The sequence below is a fragment of the Augochlora pura genome, chromosome 10 (assembly GCF_028453695.1).
Source record: "Augochlora pura isolate Apur16 chromosome 10, APUR_v2.2.1, whole genome shotgun sequence".
Classification (NCBI taxonomy): Eukaryota; Metazoa; Arthropoda; class Insecta; order Hymenoptera; family Halictidae; genus Augochlora; species Augochlora pura.
Window position 1 is genome coordinate 5,216,603 of NC_135781.1, and position 17,053 is coordinate 5,233,655.

Consider the following 17,053-nt stretch of genomic DNA (forward strand, 5'->3'; position numbering starts at 1 on the left):
ACACGTATAACTTTGCATTCCGTTGCCAAGACTTACAAAAAATATAAAAATCAAACTATAATTTTGCACAATGTTCCGTATAAAAATCTTCCTTTGCTACAGTATCAGTATGCACAAACCAATGTTTTAACTATACGTCATTTTATTAATATTGCACGAGTAAAACCTATGTTGACAAAAATTGATAAATAAAACATGAACTACTCCTAAACATACTCAGTTATATTTTTTATAAAATTTGTTTACTCGTTATCTAGTAAACTAATTAGTCTAACGTCTGAACAAAATTTGGAGTCAAGGTCCAGTTTTGGAAAAGTGAATTCATTCGATGAGGTGTCTACTAATTATTGTATCTTCAAAGTGAATGAAGGTGTTATCCTAGAGGCGAGTTGTGGCAAATGGGGATGATCTGTGAGATAATTAACCGAGAAACAGTATTTACATTACGGGTGGTGGTAGACTGGGCCTAGTGATGGGTGTCGGTGCAACACCGTCGGTGTCGGTGCAGACGGTCGGCGGTCTGGAATTAAGATCCGTCCCGCTTTCGGACATACTGGAATCGTCCTCCTCGGGATTCACCTCGGAGTCGTCGACCACCGGCGTGTCCGGGGCGAGGAGCTTCTGGTCGTTCGTCAAAGGCAGAACCTTGGGTAACGGCTGCGGTTCCATGGCAGCGTCCCAAACCTGTTTCATCAGCTTGAATGTCGAGTCTCTCGAGAGAAGAGACCCAAAAACATGCCTCTCGTCCTCGGTAGCGATCGCCACCGCATTTGGAATGATTCGCGCGGTCTTCTCTTTGCTGATCTTCAATACCGAGATCGTCGGTATCAGTAACTTCGTTACGTAGCCGAACACATTGCTGTAGAAAGCGAAGTAGTTCGGCGTGATGTAGAGGTAGCCTTGGAGCAGGATGTCGCTTACCAGCGCGCAGCTGTAATAGTTTAATACCCGTTCTTCCGGAGCAACCTGGTGATCAAACGAATTTCGAAATATTATTTAGAAGACACATTATTGTAGTATTCGATTAGTTTTATTTACTAAAGTAATGCGCAGGCTTTGCAGTTTCTTATCGGAACTGCTGAAGGTAGAAGGTGGAACGCGGGCTTTATTTAACAGTACATGTCAAGTTGGACATCGTAATGTTTTGATAAATAAATGTCAAAGGAAAAAATAATAACAAGCAATAAATGAAAGTATTAACGTTAGTTCAATATTTGCAACTCATAATTGAACGGAAATTGTTTTTACTTTTAACACTTTTAACGTTTTAAATTCATCTCGAATAAAATTTAACAGAGAAATGTTTCGAATAAATGGTTCGCATGATGTTCAATTTTGATTTACTGCTGAACCCACTTGAACCCGTATTATCGGAAACACTAATTCTCAAAACTCACCACAGGTAAAAATTGTTCAATTGTAACACGTTTGTACTCCTGTAAGGACTGTTCCTCAATGTTTCCGGACATGAGTGAATATTTGACTTAGAATGAAGTACAGTTATTTCACTCGAAAACACTTCGTATTTTTTAAACGTATGCAATATCTCACTTGAACGATATACAACAACAATTAGGGAACTTTACTGCGCTGTTACATTAGAACCTGCGCCACGGTAACAACGTTGAAACCATTAACGTTCCAGACGAGTTATGTCGTCTACGACTATTTGTTTCTGTCATTTTTATACGGAAATGTATCGTTCTACGTAAAAAAAAAAAACCTTGGATAACGGTCCGATAAGATACCGATTCCAAGCAATTGAAATTGTTCGTACGAAGAACTGTCGTAAGAGACGATACTTTCAGATAGTACTCACGATTTGGTCGTTCCACGAAATATATACCATAGCCAGAGTTGGGCGAAACTCGTATTCCGAATAATCATGTGACGTGTAACGGATAAGACCCACAATACCGACCCACAATACTATTCGCTTTAATAGCTATATTTATTCGAAAAAGGTTTACTTGATCAACGATTACATATTTATTAAGACAAACGAACATTGTAAAATGATATTGTAAAAAAGAAACATTATGATGTGGCATAACACCCAACTAACAATGGCTTAGAAATCAATCGTTCTTATTCGCAGAGTTAAATAACTTTTTGCACGTGAGTAAATTATTCGCTTAATAAACTCTCCGCAAATAAGTTAATCGTGAATGAATTATTCATGAATGAACATCTTTAGCTAAAATTGAATAATTATCCAGATAAAGACTGACTCAAATAATTCCCAGATCTGCCTACAGTATTTTCACAGAGTGTTGTACTAATTAGAACTGCGATAAATACTGAGCAAACGGTAAAATTGGCATGAATACGATCAAATAAAAGTACGAATGTTCCCAACAACTGCGTCACATTTGTCAATTACCATATCGTTAGCATAATTGATTCTTCGGTACAAAAATTTTGGCCCTGTCTAATATGTCCTTACCGTCTCGTATTTAAGGGGTGCAACGAGAGCGCGGACTTTGGTGCATCGTCGACGTTGCAGATCTCAAAGCACTCGAAAATTAATACGCTCTATTTACTGTCGGAACGACGTTTTCCGAGCTGATGGACGCGGAGCTGTCTCATCATCCTATCTAGCTCAAACTTGACAGATATTATCTATTATATAAACGTGTCGTCGTAGTCTCGAGCTGGTTTCAAACTAATATTTGCTAGTCGAAAAACAAGTCGATTTCATTGCGTGCGTCGAAAGATCCTCTATCTACGGCACTATAATTTTCGTTGTAAATTTTTTTTACGTTTGCATGACCGCATAGTATGTTCGCCGTAAATCTTTCCACGATTCATTTTTACGTTGCCCGCCGCTTGAATTTCAACGCGCAATTAAACACGCTATGCCATCTGTTGCGAAATTACCAAACTCATTAAGCGCTTGATGATAAATATTTTTAAGTCGCTGCTTTTTCTGCGGAAATCAACATTTTCTATATTAACGACAGAAGATTAGTAATATTTGCACAAATGCTTAACGAGACCGCCATATTTGTTTATTTTTATATTATAAGAGATAGAGCACAGAAATATGATAATATAGTTTTATTTTTGGTTTTTGTTTTAATAACAGAAGAAATGTAGAAGAAAAATGTGGTTTCCTTTAGCTGAAGTAATTTATATTAAATAAATTAATATAACATAATTTGTATATTTCTAGTTTCTAATAACTAGTTTATAATTGTGTTTTTACTAATCCCTATGAAATATATAATTTTATATTTATTTAGCAAAAGCTACTTATTTCGAAGCTGTGCTTATTGTCTTGAATTTCCACTCTCTACCATCCACGTAGTTTCCACCTTGAAAACTCGATTCTTTAGAAACATTTAACGGCGCTCTAATTAGTACTTCTTGTTCGTTGAATTGTGATAGAAATTAAAGGTTCCCGGAAGGTGCGGCGAACTGGAATGACGAGCGAATTCACCGTCCGCGGTTCAAAGGTTAAAATTAAGAAAACCTGCGCCAAGTGCGACGATGAATTCCAGCAAAAGTGTCGCCGCGGCGTCGTGTGTGCAAGCCGCGGTCTAATTAAGGGCAGAGTCGTGAAAGTGGCGAACGAGAACGCGGGCGGGCTAAAAACTTTCTTTCAATTACCTGAGAGAAATGCCTATGGAATTTCTTCTGTCTAGCGCTGCTGGTAGTCGGCGAAGACGTGGACGAAGATCTGCTAACCTTTCCTGGGGCGACTTGTACAGCACCACCAGCTGCCATGGATGGTGTACTTCTGCTGAGCGGTTTAGAAAGATGACTGAAACACACAAATTGCAGAAACCGTCAACGATCCCGTCCAACTCTAATCGCGACGCTTCTTTCCTCGTGCTTTTTGCCGGCCGGCAATCAAAGCAAGACTGCGAGAGAGCCAGTCGAACGTATAATTATGCAAAACGACGTTCTATAAATTCGCAGATGTCAGGCAATCGTGCGACAAATGCGCGATGAGTTCGCTATCTTTCTCAATTAATCAACTTTATTGCTGAGGAATATCGCTTAAATATAAAATAACGCGGAATATAGAGAGTAACGCGATAATGCATCGGCGCGTTACTCGAATTCTCTGTTCCATGCAAATTCATTAAGAGAAACAATTTAACAAATTCTATATGCGTTCGCAATTCATTAAAGTGAACCAGAAGAACGCTTTTACAGTATTGCAATCATCGATCAGCGTAATTAGCTATTTATTGTTATATAGTTTAATTTTATTATATACTACTGGCATAACTTAAATTTTCCCAGCTATTAAGTGAAAATGAATGCAAACATATTTTTGTCGTAGGATTTTTCGGTCGACAAATAAATGTAGCAGATTTCCACATAAATAAACAACAGATAGCAGCACTTATATCGATCACGGAATGGCTAAACGAAATTAAAAAAATTAAAATTAAAAAAGTTGACTCGAATAATTTAGAAATTAATAAATATCAGAATTAATTGTTTTATATTTAACTAAAATAGACATTGTACAATTTTAAGGACTAAGGCTGATTGGCTTCTGAGCATGTTATTAAAAAATTTCATTCATAAACTGTTACTGTATATCGTTTTATGTGGAATTAATTATAGTAGATTATGATAACTTTTACAAAATTGTTGCTCACCTATCAGATTATGAATGTTTGAAAGGTCGGACTGCGTTAAACTAGTTTCGATCAAGTCACCGAATTAAAGGATAAAAGAATAGATTAAAGAGCGTAATTCACTCTAGATTTTGCGAACTATACTTGATGAATTATCTGTAGAACTGCGATGAAATACCTTCTCCGAAGATATCGCATAACTCCTTTTACTATTTCAGTGACTGATTTCCCTTTTTGGGACAACGGAAGCATCGACTGTCGCAAATGCATGTTCTTCCGCTTCAAAAATAGTGCAACTATTGAAAAACTGAATTGTTTATGAGAAAGTCCTTTCCGAATGACGTCAGTGAAATAAACTCTCTCTCTCTCAATACATCTGCGCACGTCATATTCGTTCATCGATTTTTATACGTTACGAACGTAGTCACATACCCTGAGATATCGATACGAAATTTCAATTATCGATTATCAATTATCAACTGTCGTATTAATAACATCAACATTGCTACATAAAGATCGCTAACTATACATTATGTAAAAATTGTTCGAGAAAGTAAATCGGCTATCGCGTTTAGGAAAAAAAAACAAATATAATGTGTTCTATCAGCCGTTAATTCGCAAAGGTGTGTTATCGGCGACTCCTCTTGTCCCATTTAATTGAAAAATTCTATAATCGATATCTATTGTTCGCGGAGGAAAAGGTTCGTAGCGCTTAAAACATGGTTACGATTTTATGCTGTGTCATATTTATATAGAAAGAATATTAATTATTGAAGGGATGCGGAAGGAGTACTGCATTACATTATGTATGATCGGAAATCTATTATTTTTAAATATCCTTCGGAACAAATGTCAATCCGATAGCGTTTGTGGTTGAGAAATTGCATCGAAATGTCATTGAATTCTTCGACCACCTGCGATCGAACAATAGTTGACTGAAATTTAGCAAGCTGGAGATCAAACGACTCGATTTTTATTTAAATGAATAGTGCGTATTTTCCGAATATAATCCCAGATTCGTCGATCACCCGATATATTCGGTAGACCCACGAACGTTCTGCAACCCGTTTATTTGCTAACCAACGTAGGGTAGATAGCCCGGTATTTGCCGAAAAACATACACGCGTACAGTTTTACCAGCAGCGAAGTTTCAATCTCGTATTTGCCAGCAGCATTTGGATTTTGCCCCGTTTTTTCGTCTAATGTATTCTAGAACACGATTCGCGAAATAGAATGCAAGAATGGATGTTGTTGTTTGCTTACACAACATTGCAAATTTATTCCATAAAATACAAGTAAACAACATCCATTTTTGCATTCTATATCGTGTGAAATATGGCTCATGAAAATGATCTCTACTCTCGGTTAAAAATAACAATAATAAATCGGTGAAGAATATCAATATATATAAATATAATAACATAAACCTCTAATTAATTACGCTAAATAATTAAAGAATTACTAAATTATGATTTCAATTTTTATAACGTCGTATTAAATAACGTTTCTATATTTTGCGTCTTTGAACTTTTAACGCCGACTTCTCAATCGTTAGTGTACGATAAAACTGTGATAGAAAATCGCGAATCAACTTTCGAAAGATCATTACAGGCAGGAAACTTCCCTTTGTAAAATCGCGTTGGGTTGAATGGATTGTTAAACTCTGCGAGGTCGGTTGAATTTAAAAAATTTCACATTACTATTCGTATTTGTAAAATTACACGTTTAAATTTAAATTTGTAAAATTACATTTTTAAATTTAAATTTGTAAAATTACATTTTTAAATTTGAATTTGTAAAATTACACGTTTGAATCTAAATCCGTAAACATTTCACATTTTAATTGGTATTGTTCCATGTGTCAAATTTGTAAAATTATACGTTCCAATTTGAATGTATAAAACTGTAAATTTCAATTTGAATTTATAAGTATGTTGATATGAACATTGTACGTTCCAATTTGAATTTATAAAATTTCACATTTCGATTTGAATTTATAAAATTTCGCATGCCCGACTTGAATTGATAAAATTGCAAATTTTAATTTACATTTGTAAGACATTATGTTTCAAGTTGAATTTGATAAATTTCACATATCGATTTTAAAATGATAAGAAGACTATACTGCGGATTTCTATAAAAAATATAAATTCTCCAACTAGAAGAAACCAGAACTAAAAAGTAGCAAGTACATGCAATAAATACAAACAAAATCACTTATTTTCCTAATTCAATATCCTACGTTGAAATACGACGGCGAACCCATTCTTTCCGTACCAGCGAAACAATATTCCGTACGTCCGATACACGTCGACGCTTCGGTCCCAGCAGTGCTTCGGTTTATTAAATCCAATATAATTTCAACGGTGGATATCAAGCCGACGACGCTCTCAAGTCAAAGACCGTTTTCCGCTGCGCGCGTTACACAAGAGAAAACCAGATCGCATCCGGCGAGCACCGATCGACTAGAGAAAAAACGCTGCTGGAGGCCCGCGATTCCCGCGATCTGTCCTCTCGTCATCTTTGCTCATTGATCGCGTCACGGTCACGGTAACGCTTTATTTCGGACGATTACACAAACGAAAATATCACCTGTAGTTCGTCTTGCTAATCTTCATGCTCCAAATGTCGTTGCCCCAGAGGTCGTATTCTTTGTACGGCGCGATCATCTTGACCAATTTCGTGGAACGGAACGAACCTGACGGATCAATCGGACCTTGGATGCCAAGGCTCCGCAGGATCGGTTTCGACGGAGCGCGATCGGTCTCCCGGAATCGATGGAAGAACGGTAACGTCGTGTGATTCGACGAAACGAAGCGTCCGCCACGTTTTGGTGCACTGGCTCTGGCCGCGGGCGGGGATTATTTCGAGCGCTAATTGCGGCTCGCGTACAACCGGCAATGAGTCGACTTAATAGAAATTAAGGTCGATCGAAGACGAACGAGGATGCGGCGCGAGTAATTGGATCCGCTGGAAAACATCGCGCGCGTCGATGTCTTCCCGTCGATCGTCGCCGATGCCGCAGGCTATGGAATGCACGGCGAACAACAGAACTCTCCCGGCTCGAACTCGAACAGCTTCGTCGCGAGAACACAGGGGAAAAATTGTGTTGATCCTGTCGGTTGATACGTATCTCCGATGATACGGTTTAAAGATTGATCCCTCACGTGACTGTCTCGCGGGGATTGCACAGATTATCGCCGCCTTTGTGCTCGATCAATTTCCATCAACAAATCGGTGGACTCGTCGCCCGATAACGTCGAGGCGTGAATTTCCGATTGATCCAGCTGCTCCTGCCGCGATTAGCATCGCGATAAAGACGCCGAAACACAACCGCTGCGTTTCGATGTTGCGGTGTATGTGTGTGTTCCCTTTTCTTCTGTTCCGATCGTTTTCCTCGATGGTATACAAAGCTCCCGGTGATTACGGATAGGCCGGCAGAAACTCCGGGTCTTTGAACGGGTTTTCTTCGCGATGAAAAATTCGTATCGACCGTTCCAATTGCAGCGGGAAGACAATCGTGGAACGAGAACCGTTCCCGTCGCGTTCGGATCGCTGGTTATGGCAGTGCCGTAACTCTTGCGCGCGTTTTCGCCGAACCAGTTCTCGACGGAACTATCGCTTCGCTAATGAATCTTTACGATCGCCGTGGTTTACTTTTCAGTGGTGGATGAAACAGTCACTTCGGAGGTTTTGTACGAAATATTCGAGTACAATGTCACATTGTCTCTCTGGCATGTCGGCTTCGTTACGCCATAGCATAGGAATCATCGTCTTCGCGTAGACACGATTACGTTAGAATTACACTCGCATGAACCGTCGATCGCGTCGCGTCATAATAGTCGGTAATGATTCACTAAGTAATTGCGACCGTTTATGAAGATAGGTAGACGCTACGCAAGAATGTCGGTGAGAGATCACTGTTGGTGTATCGATCGTTTTCTACGCATATCGAGCGTTGTGCCGAGACTGACTAACGATCGCGGAACATATCGCGAATATGTATCCCTCTGATATCGATTAACACCTGCCGATAAAACACGTGAGAAGTATCTCGACTGTCTTCGGGTAAGCATTGATTTACGTTAAGCTGCCAGGATGACGGCGCTATCTTTGTTTTTTTTTTTTAAGGCTTGCCAGCTTTACGTCGAACACGTGTTTCTCGACAGCTATGACGACGTAGGTTAGGTTTTCGAAAATTATTGCTTATGCTTGAAATGATTAGAAAGCAAAAGAAATAAATTGTGAATGCATTGACTCAATTTTAAATTATTTAACAATGAATTTGTTCTGTACAAATTATACATGTTAGTAAACAGTAAAACTCTGTTTCTCGCAATTGCACGAAGAACGTTGTTTCGTGATAGAATTAATGATTTTTTATCCTACAAGAGAGCAGTTTTTAATAATCTGCACTAAACTGTTTTTGCTTATAATGTCATTAATTTTTAAGACATTTGTATTCATTTTTCCATCAGTTTCTTTTTCTTAAAAAATTCCTTTTTCTCGTGAAACACCCCAACAACATTAACTATTTTATTAATTGCAAAAATATGTGGTATCAAGCGAAATATTAAATATTAACGAAAATGTGACATTAGCCAAAGATGTAAAGCAGATTTGATGAATCTAGGATTAGTACATAGAATTATAAATACTGACAATGAATAAAAGAACAGTACTTATAAGATTAGTATCAATATTACACTGTTGTAGTATCACTATTACAAACTGTTTACTACAGTTTTAAATAGTTTTCCCACAGGTCCATAAATAATATGAAAGCATGCGCCGATAGCATCGGTATATAGGATAACTTCAAAATGAATTGAGCAAACAATTGTTAAGAACATCATTGACCGAATGCGTGATATATCTATGACCATCTGATACGCTATTTCCTTTGCTGAGATAAGATTATAGTAACGAAATATAATATACCTTTGTCAATCGGTTTATCTGCTGCAGACGGACAGCTTTAATCGCAATTTATATGCAGATTCGTGCGCAACAATATTATCATTTACTGCCTGGGTTAATAAAGCATGTATTATCCAACGTTATCTGAACTTTGAACTTTCAGTAGATTGTTTTTAAAAGAAAATCTGCTTTCTTTGAAAAAAGGTGCAAATAGTCGAACGATTCACATTGATATAACATTACGAAAAAGGGAATATTCATTTTACAATTATACAAATTATAAAGACACTTTCATGGGAAATGATCGATTAAATTATTAGTGTAACTACTGTAGTAAAAACTGTGCAGAATCTAAATAAATTTAATCTTCTCATTTTTATGAGACAATGCATATCTCTAAGTGATAGCTATTTGTATGAAAACTGTTATGTTTCTTTATTTGGAACCCTGTGTATTTTTAATAATTCCGCGACTATCAAAATTATGAAAGTGTACGGACTCGAATGTTCACTCCCTATCTTTCACGTAGATTACGCCGCGTATCAATTTGAATAATATTATAGATATCGGTGCGTATATCTATGTACAAGGGTTATCGATTAGACGTGACTCAAAGTAATCCGTATACGCAGCTGCTTTATTCGTCACTTTTATCGCGCAAGTGGCAATGCAATAGCAAATTCCAAGACCGATTTGCGCCCAGATGCGGACAGGTGTTACGATATCTTTCAACGCGGTATCAGCCGGCTGATCATTATCGAAATTGTCTATCCCGCTTTCGATGTTTGTTAGCGATCGCCGCCGGGGGCCTTTATCGAATTACTTCTCATGTATCCAACTCTAAGAATACATTAACCAATTCTAAGAGTACATAAGCCAATCGTACCATGAATCATTTAATCATAAAGTATGAAATGGTAATTTTAACAGCCTTGAAGTCTATGATAGTTTATCCCCTACCCGTGCCATTTAGCTCGACGAAACTCGGGCCCGAGCGGTCCGCGTCAACGCGCGCTAAACAGACCAGACTGATGTTTGTAAACAGTCGCAATACGATCCGAAATGTAGATACCCGCAATGCCTGCGATATAGTCAATTTTACGCGATACTGGAGTTGAGGAAGTAAACTCTAATGCTTTTACGTTTATAGATATTATAAATTTATAACTAAAATTTATTTACATTTATTCGTAACAGCAACGACAAGAATCGTGACTAACTGTTCTGAGGTGCTGAGAGGAACTTCGATTTTTATGCATTTATGCTCAAATAAATCAAATTAAAAACAGGGAAAATATTTGAAGTGTTTAATAACTACTTACACGTGTATCGAGTTCAATTTATTAAAATTATTCAAAATCGTCGTAAATGTCTGCTAATCTCCTGCAACCTCTAGATTATTCTTATTTTACATATATTTGCGTATTGCACCTTCCCACAGAATATATCGGGGACTATTTAAGTATTATCATGTAAACATCTCGCAGAATTAATATTAATGTGTATCCTCTTTTTACTTAATGTCATCTAAAGGGCATTAGCTCGTAAATAAATCTCTCATTGTTATTATTAATATATTCACTAAGAACATCTAAGGAGGCGGAATAAATGTCGGAACTCTTCCTGTTTCTTGCAGCCGACGCACATTTCTGCTTCGCATAAAGATCCACGGTCTAATGATCAATCTGTATGAAAAGTGATACCGATCGAGATTTCACGTCCATCGTTCACACATCCTGTATAATGGTACACCCTCGTAAATCCATGTAAATGCAAAGCAGGTTGCGTCAACGTAATCTATGGCTGCGATATATATGTAAATTGATGAATTTTATGCGTGGATACGTTCGTTGGAAATGCGTTTTATAATGAGCTATGGAACAACACATTTCGGAAAAATCAGTGATGCGCAGATATTAATGACAGTGACATTATATTATTCATATGTTCGATCCAGCCGCGTGTGCCAGAAAATTCCGGATACGCGTTAACGCCCGGTTACGAATTGTGGGAGATTTCGATGAGATTACGAAGTCGTATAAACAAACATTGACAGAGCTCCAGACTGTGACTCATTTGTGAATCATCCGGGCTGATTCCTGAACGAAAACTTCTAATACAACAGATTTATCGTGATTGTATCTGTACCATCTGCGACTTCAATGGATAACCGACAAATATTATCTTTGTAATCTGAAAATTCTTAAAATCGATGCTATCGATGAAAATAATTTCTTCAACAAATATATATATGTATACGATCGTAAAATGTAAAAATGTAAGCTATAAAATTGTAGCTTACACACACGTTCCAAAAATATTGGAGCACTTATAATAAATTGGTAAACGAATTGCACAATTGTCAAGTATTATATTAGTACATAACTCGCGGACATTACCTAAAATTAGAGTTTATAATAAAGAAGCAGATGCTCTAATGCTTTCGGAACGGGTCGTATACTGTAATGGACTTATATAATAAGTTTTTGTCGATCTTGATTAAACTTTGACTTATTCTATACACACTTCGACTAAAACTAACTAAAACACTTCGAGCAAATAGAATTCCGTTTTCGATGAGCCGGGCAAATTTACATAAAAATGCGCAGTGCGTCGATGATCGATCATACTGAGAGTAATTTTTATATCTGGACGTGAACAACGTGTTTGCGTCGCGGCTGAGAATAATACTAATTGAATATTCACCGATCTTCCTACATAGGAACGGAGCGGCAAGGGTTAACATTGGTTGATGACTTTCCTCGAGATAATCCCAGCTGCGATTCTCTTCCGTTTATGACGTTATGCAACCGCATATCACAAATACTGACCCACAAACTACGAATGGGAGAACCGGCGATCAGCCTAACCCCGTTCATCAAGGTCGTTTGTTAACTTCAAATCGTCGAGGTCGGGACGAAAGACGCGGCAAGAACCGACGCGACGGAGCGAATTGACCAACCGCGATTCGAATTTTACTGCTGACTAGTCGTGGACACGCTAGAGACTCCCGTATTCGAAGGTTTACTTTCGTAATATCCTAATATAAAAACGTTCTATCATCAGAAAATTTCACTCAAGTTCTCTGCTAGGCGATAATGTATCTAAGAATATACTTCAGGTAGGATAGCTGCTCACAAATAAACAGCTGATATGTTTAGGCAATATAAAAATTGTCTCAGTGGTTCATAGAAGATATAAACTGTACGAAAATGTCTTTCTTCTTTTAACACACAACGTTGCCATTTTCTTAAACAATACTAGTCAACGTATGATCTTAACTTAATTAAAATTATTGTTGAAAGCGAGACCTCACTATTTAGTTTATATTTATTGAAATCCGTAGTATAATTACTACCCCTTAAAATGTTATCCGAATATTAACGTTACTGTATTCCGATACAACAGCGTTCCCTGGATCTTCGCTAGCATGATTGCCGAAGCACACTGTAAAGTGCTCTCCTGTAATTAGAATCCGCAGCTCCTCGAAAATCTTTAGCCGGAGCTATTAGCGTCGGATGGGAGACGGCATCCGTGTTTCGGGGTCACCGAGGCGACAGATATACTTGAAGCCTGTCGAACGGCTTATGGCTTATGGCTTATGGCTTATGGCCGACGCGGTCGACTCGAGGAGACACGGAGATCGGAGCGAACCGAAGGCGTCGCGGATCGCAGACAAACGGGAGACCGATTCGAAGAAGGTCGAGGACTCACCTGTCGTTACATCTCAAGGCCGCGTGGCTCGGACTCCTCGGAGGCTGAGAAGTGTTCGCAGCAGCCGCGGTGAGCTGAGAGCCGCTAATTGACTGCTGACCAGCTTGCTGCCCACCGGGGGCTACTTGAAGAGGCGTGCTGGGCGCTGAACGTGCTCCTATGGACCCCGCAGACCTGAAACACCGATAATCCGCGCACGTTAGTACGTTCACCGATTCGTTAACTCTCCTAATTTCGCCGACTGAGATTGTGCATTAGAGTGGTCCTTAATAGAGGGGTAGAAAAACTTTTTTATAATATACTTTCTCAGAATTTTTGCAATATCTTTTGCCAACCTAAATTATGGTTAGACTCTGGAAGTTTGTGCACGAAAAATATACAAAGTATGTAGATTTATGTATAGAAAGTATAGTATAATTACTAGACTGCGGATTCTTAGGTAAAATAAAAATTATCTGTATTTATTACGATACACGAGGAGCTAGATATATATTTATTTATTATTTTAATTGTTTTAAGAAATCCAAAATAATACAACAGTGTCTTTAAATTCTTCGAAATATTTTCACTGATTTGAATTTGATCTGCTCAATTTATCATAAATTCATAAAATTCAATTGTACAGAATATATATATATATATATTTTGACTGAATATTTTTTGTAAATTTAATACTGTTTAATTTTTAATTTGCATAAAGATCCACAGTCTAGCCATAATTTGTGGGAGTAAGATTAGAAAAATGGAACGTCGAAGAATAAGAACCACCCTATTGTGTATCCTGAAATGCTGTACCGGGTGAGAGGCATGCTGTGAAAATGTGAAAGTGAATTAGGGTTCGCTAATCGATAGGGCAAATCCAGGTAATATGGAACGTCGGAAAATCTCGACAGCGAAGCGAAGAATTATGTATAAAGATAATCGCGAAGTTATCTGACTAGAGAACGGTGCAACAAAGCTAATCACCAGACAACCAATATTATGTATTTATTTCAAAAACTAATAAAAAAAGATAAATAACAGCGAAAATATTGAAACAATTTAAGAATACTGTTACATTTTATTTTCAATAGATTAAAACAATTCGGGTCAGCTGTCTACCAACCACGCGTGTCAGTAAAATTGTCTCGTATTTACAGTTGAAAATGGCTACGAGTGCAAAGGATTAAATTTCACCCACTCGACTCCATCCAAAATACGTAAAAATCCATAGTCCAATGATAAAAAAATTCCAGATACTTGGTTAGATCACGAATTAAATTATTCTCACTTTATAAACAATTTTTCCAATGAATTTTCTATCGTCAATCTTCGATCTTATAAAAATTTTTAAAAGGATCATTAGAAAACTGTCGATAAATAAAACATCACAAACAATGTAAAGTGGGACATGTGTGTGTTATAATGTAGCAGAATGCATCATTGGAACGATGTATGCAAATTAGTGCACCTATGGCCTCAATTGTGCATGCTAGATTCCAGAAGACAATGGAGAATTATGTCGATAGTTGCGCGTCAGTCGGGCATTCGTTATAGAGAAAGGAACGTGTTCGTATCACGGTGCTGCGCTAACGTTACCGAAAAGTAAATTAGTCTTTATCTGGTCGAATTGAAATGTATTAGTTATCCTGCGGTAATGTTGAATTTCACGTAACAGAAGCCGTTCCATATTGCCAACGTTTCCCCCTATAGGAAACGACGACTAGACGCATGAATTATCTGGGGGACTGTGAGTGGTAAACTGCAGGTTACTTATGCATTTCTAACGGGTCAGGTATTCAGGTACTGACAGTTGCATCTGTTTTTAATCAGCGATGCATCGATCATTGATTTCTACGAGCTAGTTTTTCAACGTGATTCAAACAACTCGAGTTGAAAACATCATTCCATGCTATAAAGTCTAAGGCGTTCACGATATTTCAAGTCGAACCAAAAATAATTTCTGTTTTACGTTGTACCAATCTATTTGACATATCAGTATGGAACCATTAACAAATCTTTATTCAGTTTTAATAATTCCTATTCTGTTTTAATCGTTCTCATTATCATTTCTAGTTCGTATAATTTTCTATTTATTTAATTGTACAACGTCAGCTTATGTAAAAAGCTGTCAAAATATCTTCAGTTTATTAGCATACTTTAACAAATTTAGGATCACATAACTTTGTAACGTGTGCAACAGAAGTTATTTATGACTCTATCAAACAGAATATCGTTTAAATTACGATGAAATATATTTTATTACGATGAAATATATTTTATTACGATCGATAGTGATGTTTAATGGATGGAAAGGAGTTTTGCTTATCTTTATGCGTCCATTGCACACGTAAATTTGTAAAGTTTAGTGAAACGTATATTTCGACATCTGATTTAGTTTTTATCCCGTTGCAATTTGCATAAAGATAAGCAGTCTACTAAATTTTTAAAGAAGCTTACTCCACAGCACCATTTATATTTATCAACAAGATACCAAAACTGTTGTGTTTTTACAAGTACGACATATGTTGTACATCGAAATAGTGCTGTGCTGTGACAATCCGACGGAATGACTAAGTATTATAAATATACATAGTATTCATCCACTTCAACGGATCGCTGAATAGTAGGGTAAAACATTCGGTTGGTATTCGTGTCATTTACAAGTTATAATTGAAAATGATTTTTGTCGCCATCGCGGAGCTGGGAAGATCGGCGATTTCGATTAACTTTTAATTAACAAACCGATAAAAAAACATTGATTGCTGGCTAACGAAAAAACAAATCAATTTTGGTATACATAATTCATTTTTAATTGCACTGATTAAATTATAATTAGTGAATTCGGTTGCTTCGATCTCGAAAATATTCAATTAAAAAAATGATATGCTTTAATTTTTTTATTAAAACTTGGTCTGCGAAGTATTAAAAGCAATTTATATTACTTTATAAAAATAACAATAACATATTTACTCGGATTTTGATTGCAATATTGGTCCCAATATTTATACCAATTCAAATCGAACCAATAAATTGCTCATGAATTTATCTTTACGGTATAAACGATCATAAATTAACAAATTTTCCACAGATCGCGTCGAGATGCGTCTGTTTAAATGACCCAGCGATGCTTTACAATAAATTGTTTAATTTGTTTGATTAACCATCGGAAAGGGTACACCTTTCGCACTTTGAGAATAGCGGGAGATGTTCAGGATGCAAGTTGAATGAGTGCAACAAGAGGGTATTATACAAAGAGGATTGTCTTCCGTGCTCATTTCTCTCCGAGTTATCTAGGTCATCGATGCTCTCTTTTCTTTTTTTTTCAGATGTCGAGGATATTTTTAACTCCGGCGTAGTCTAGCTCGCATTGAAACGAATTCTACGATGCTGTGGTTGATGGTGATACGAGTTAATTAATTGAAAACTGAACATCATTTCCTTAATTAATCAATTTCTCGTTTTACAGATCCATTGCATTTGTTCATGCTCTTTACTGTATATAAACAATACGCGTGTATGGCTAGTTTTTGCATTTTAATTTTTATTCCAACAACCGCGTAAATAAAGAATTTTCATTTTGATAAATTTTTTAATTAATAAATGTAATATTGATGTTAATCAACTATTTAGCTAGCAATCTTTTCGGCGATCTACTTGAATCCAATTTGTAGATAATTATTGATTTTGAAAAAAACGAAAAGTATAATAACTTGCTAATATCGTACTAATTTTTCTATTTTACAAACAATTTAAGGGTCCAGTGAAAGGGTTGATGCAAACTCGTTAAGGGGAAGAAAAGAAAAATCCAACACACATGCGCTTCGTTAAAGTAAAATTGA

General features: G+C 36.9%; 1 protein-coding gene across 5 annotated transcripts in view; it reads right to left on the reverse strand.

Moving 5' to 3' along the window:
• The window catches only part of LOC144475670 (uncharacterized), a 92,378-nt gene that overhangs the window by 3,358 nt on the left and 71,967 nt on the right, over window positions 1-17,053 (reverse strand). For all 5 annotated transcript variants that reach the window (XM_078191783.1, XM_078191787.1, XM_078191788.1 and 2 more), the window contains 3 exons: window positions 13,233-13,406; window positions 3,613-3,766; window positions 443-966 (listed from right to left, as the gene is read on the reverse strand). In XM_078191783.1, coding sequence (XP_078047909.1) covers window positions 443-966; window positions 3,613-3,766; window positions 13,233-13,406 — 852 coding nt within the window. The remainder of the gene's footprint in view (window positions 1-442; window positions 967-3,612; window positions 3,767-13,232; window positions 13,407-17,053) is intronic.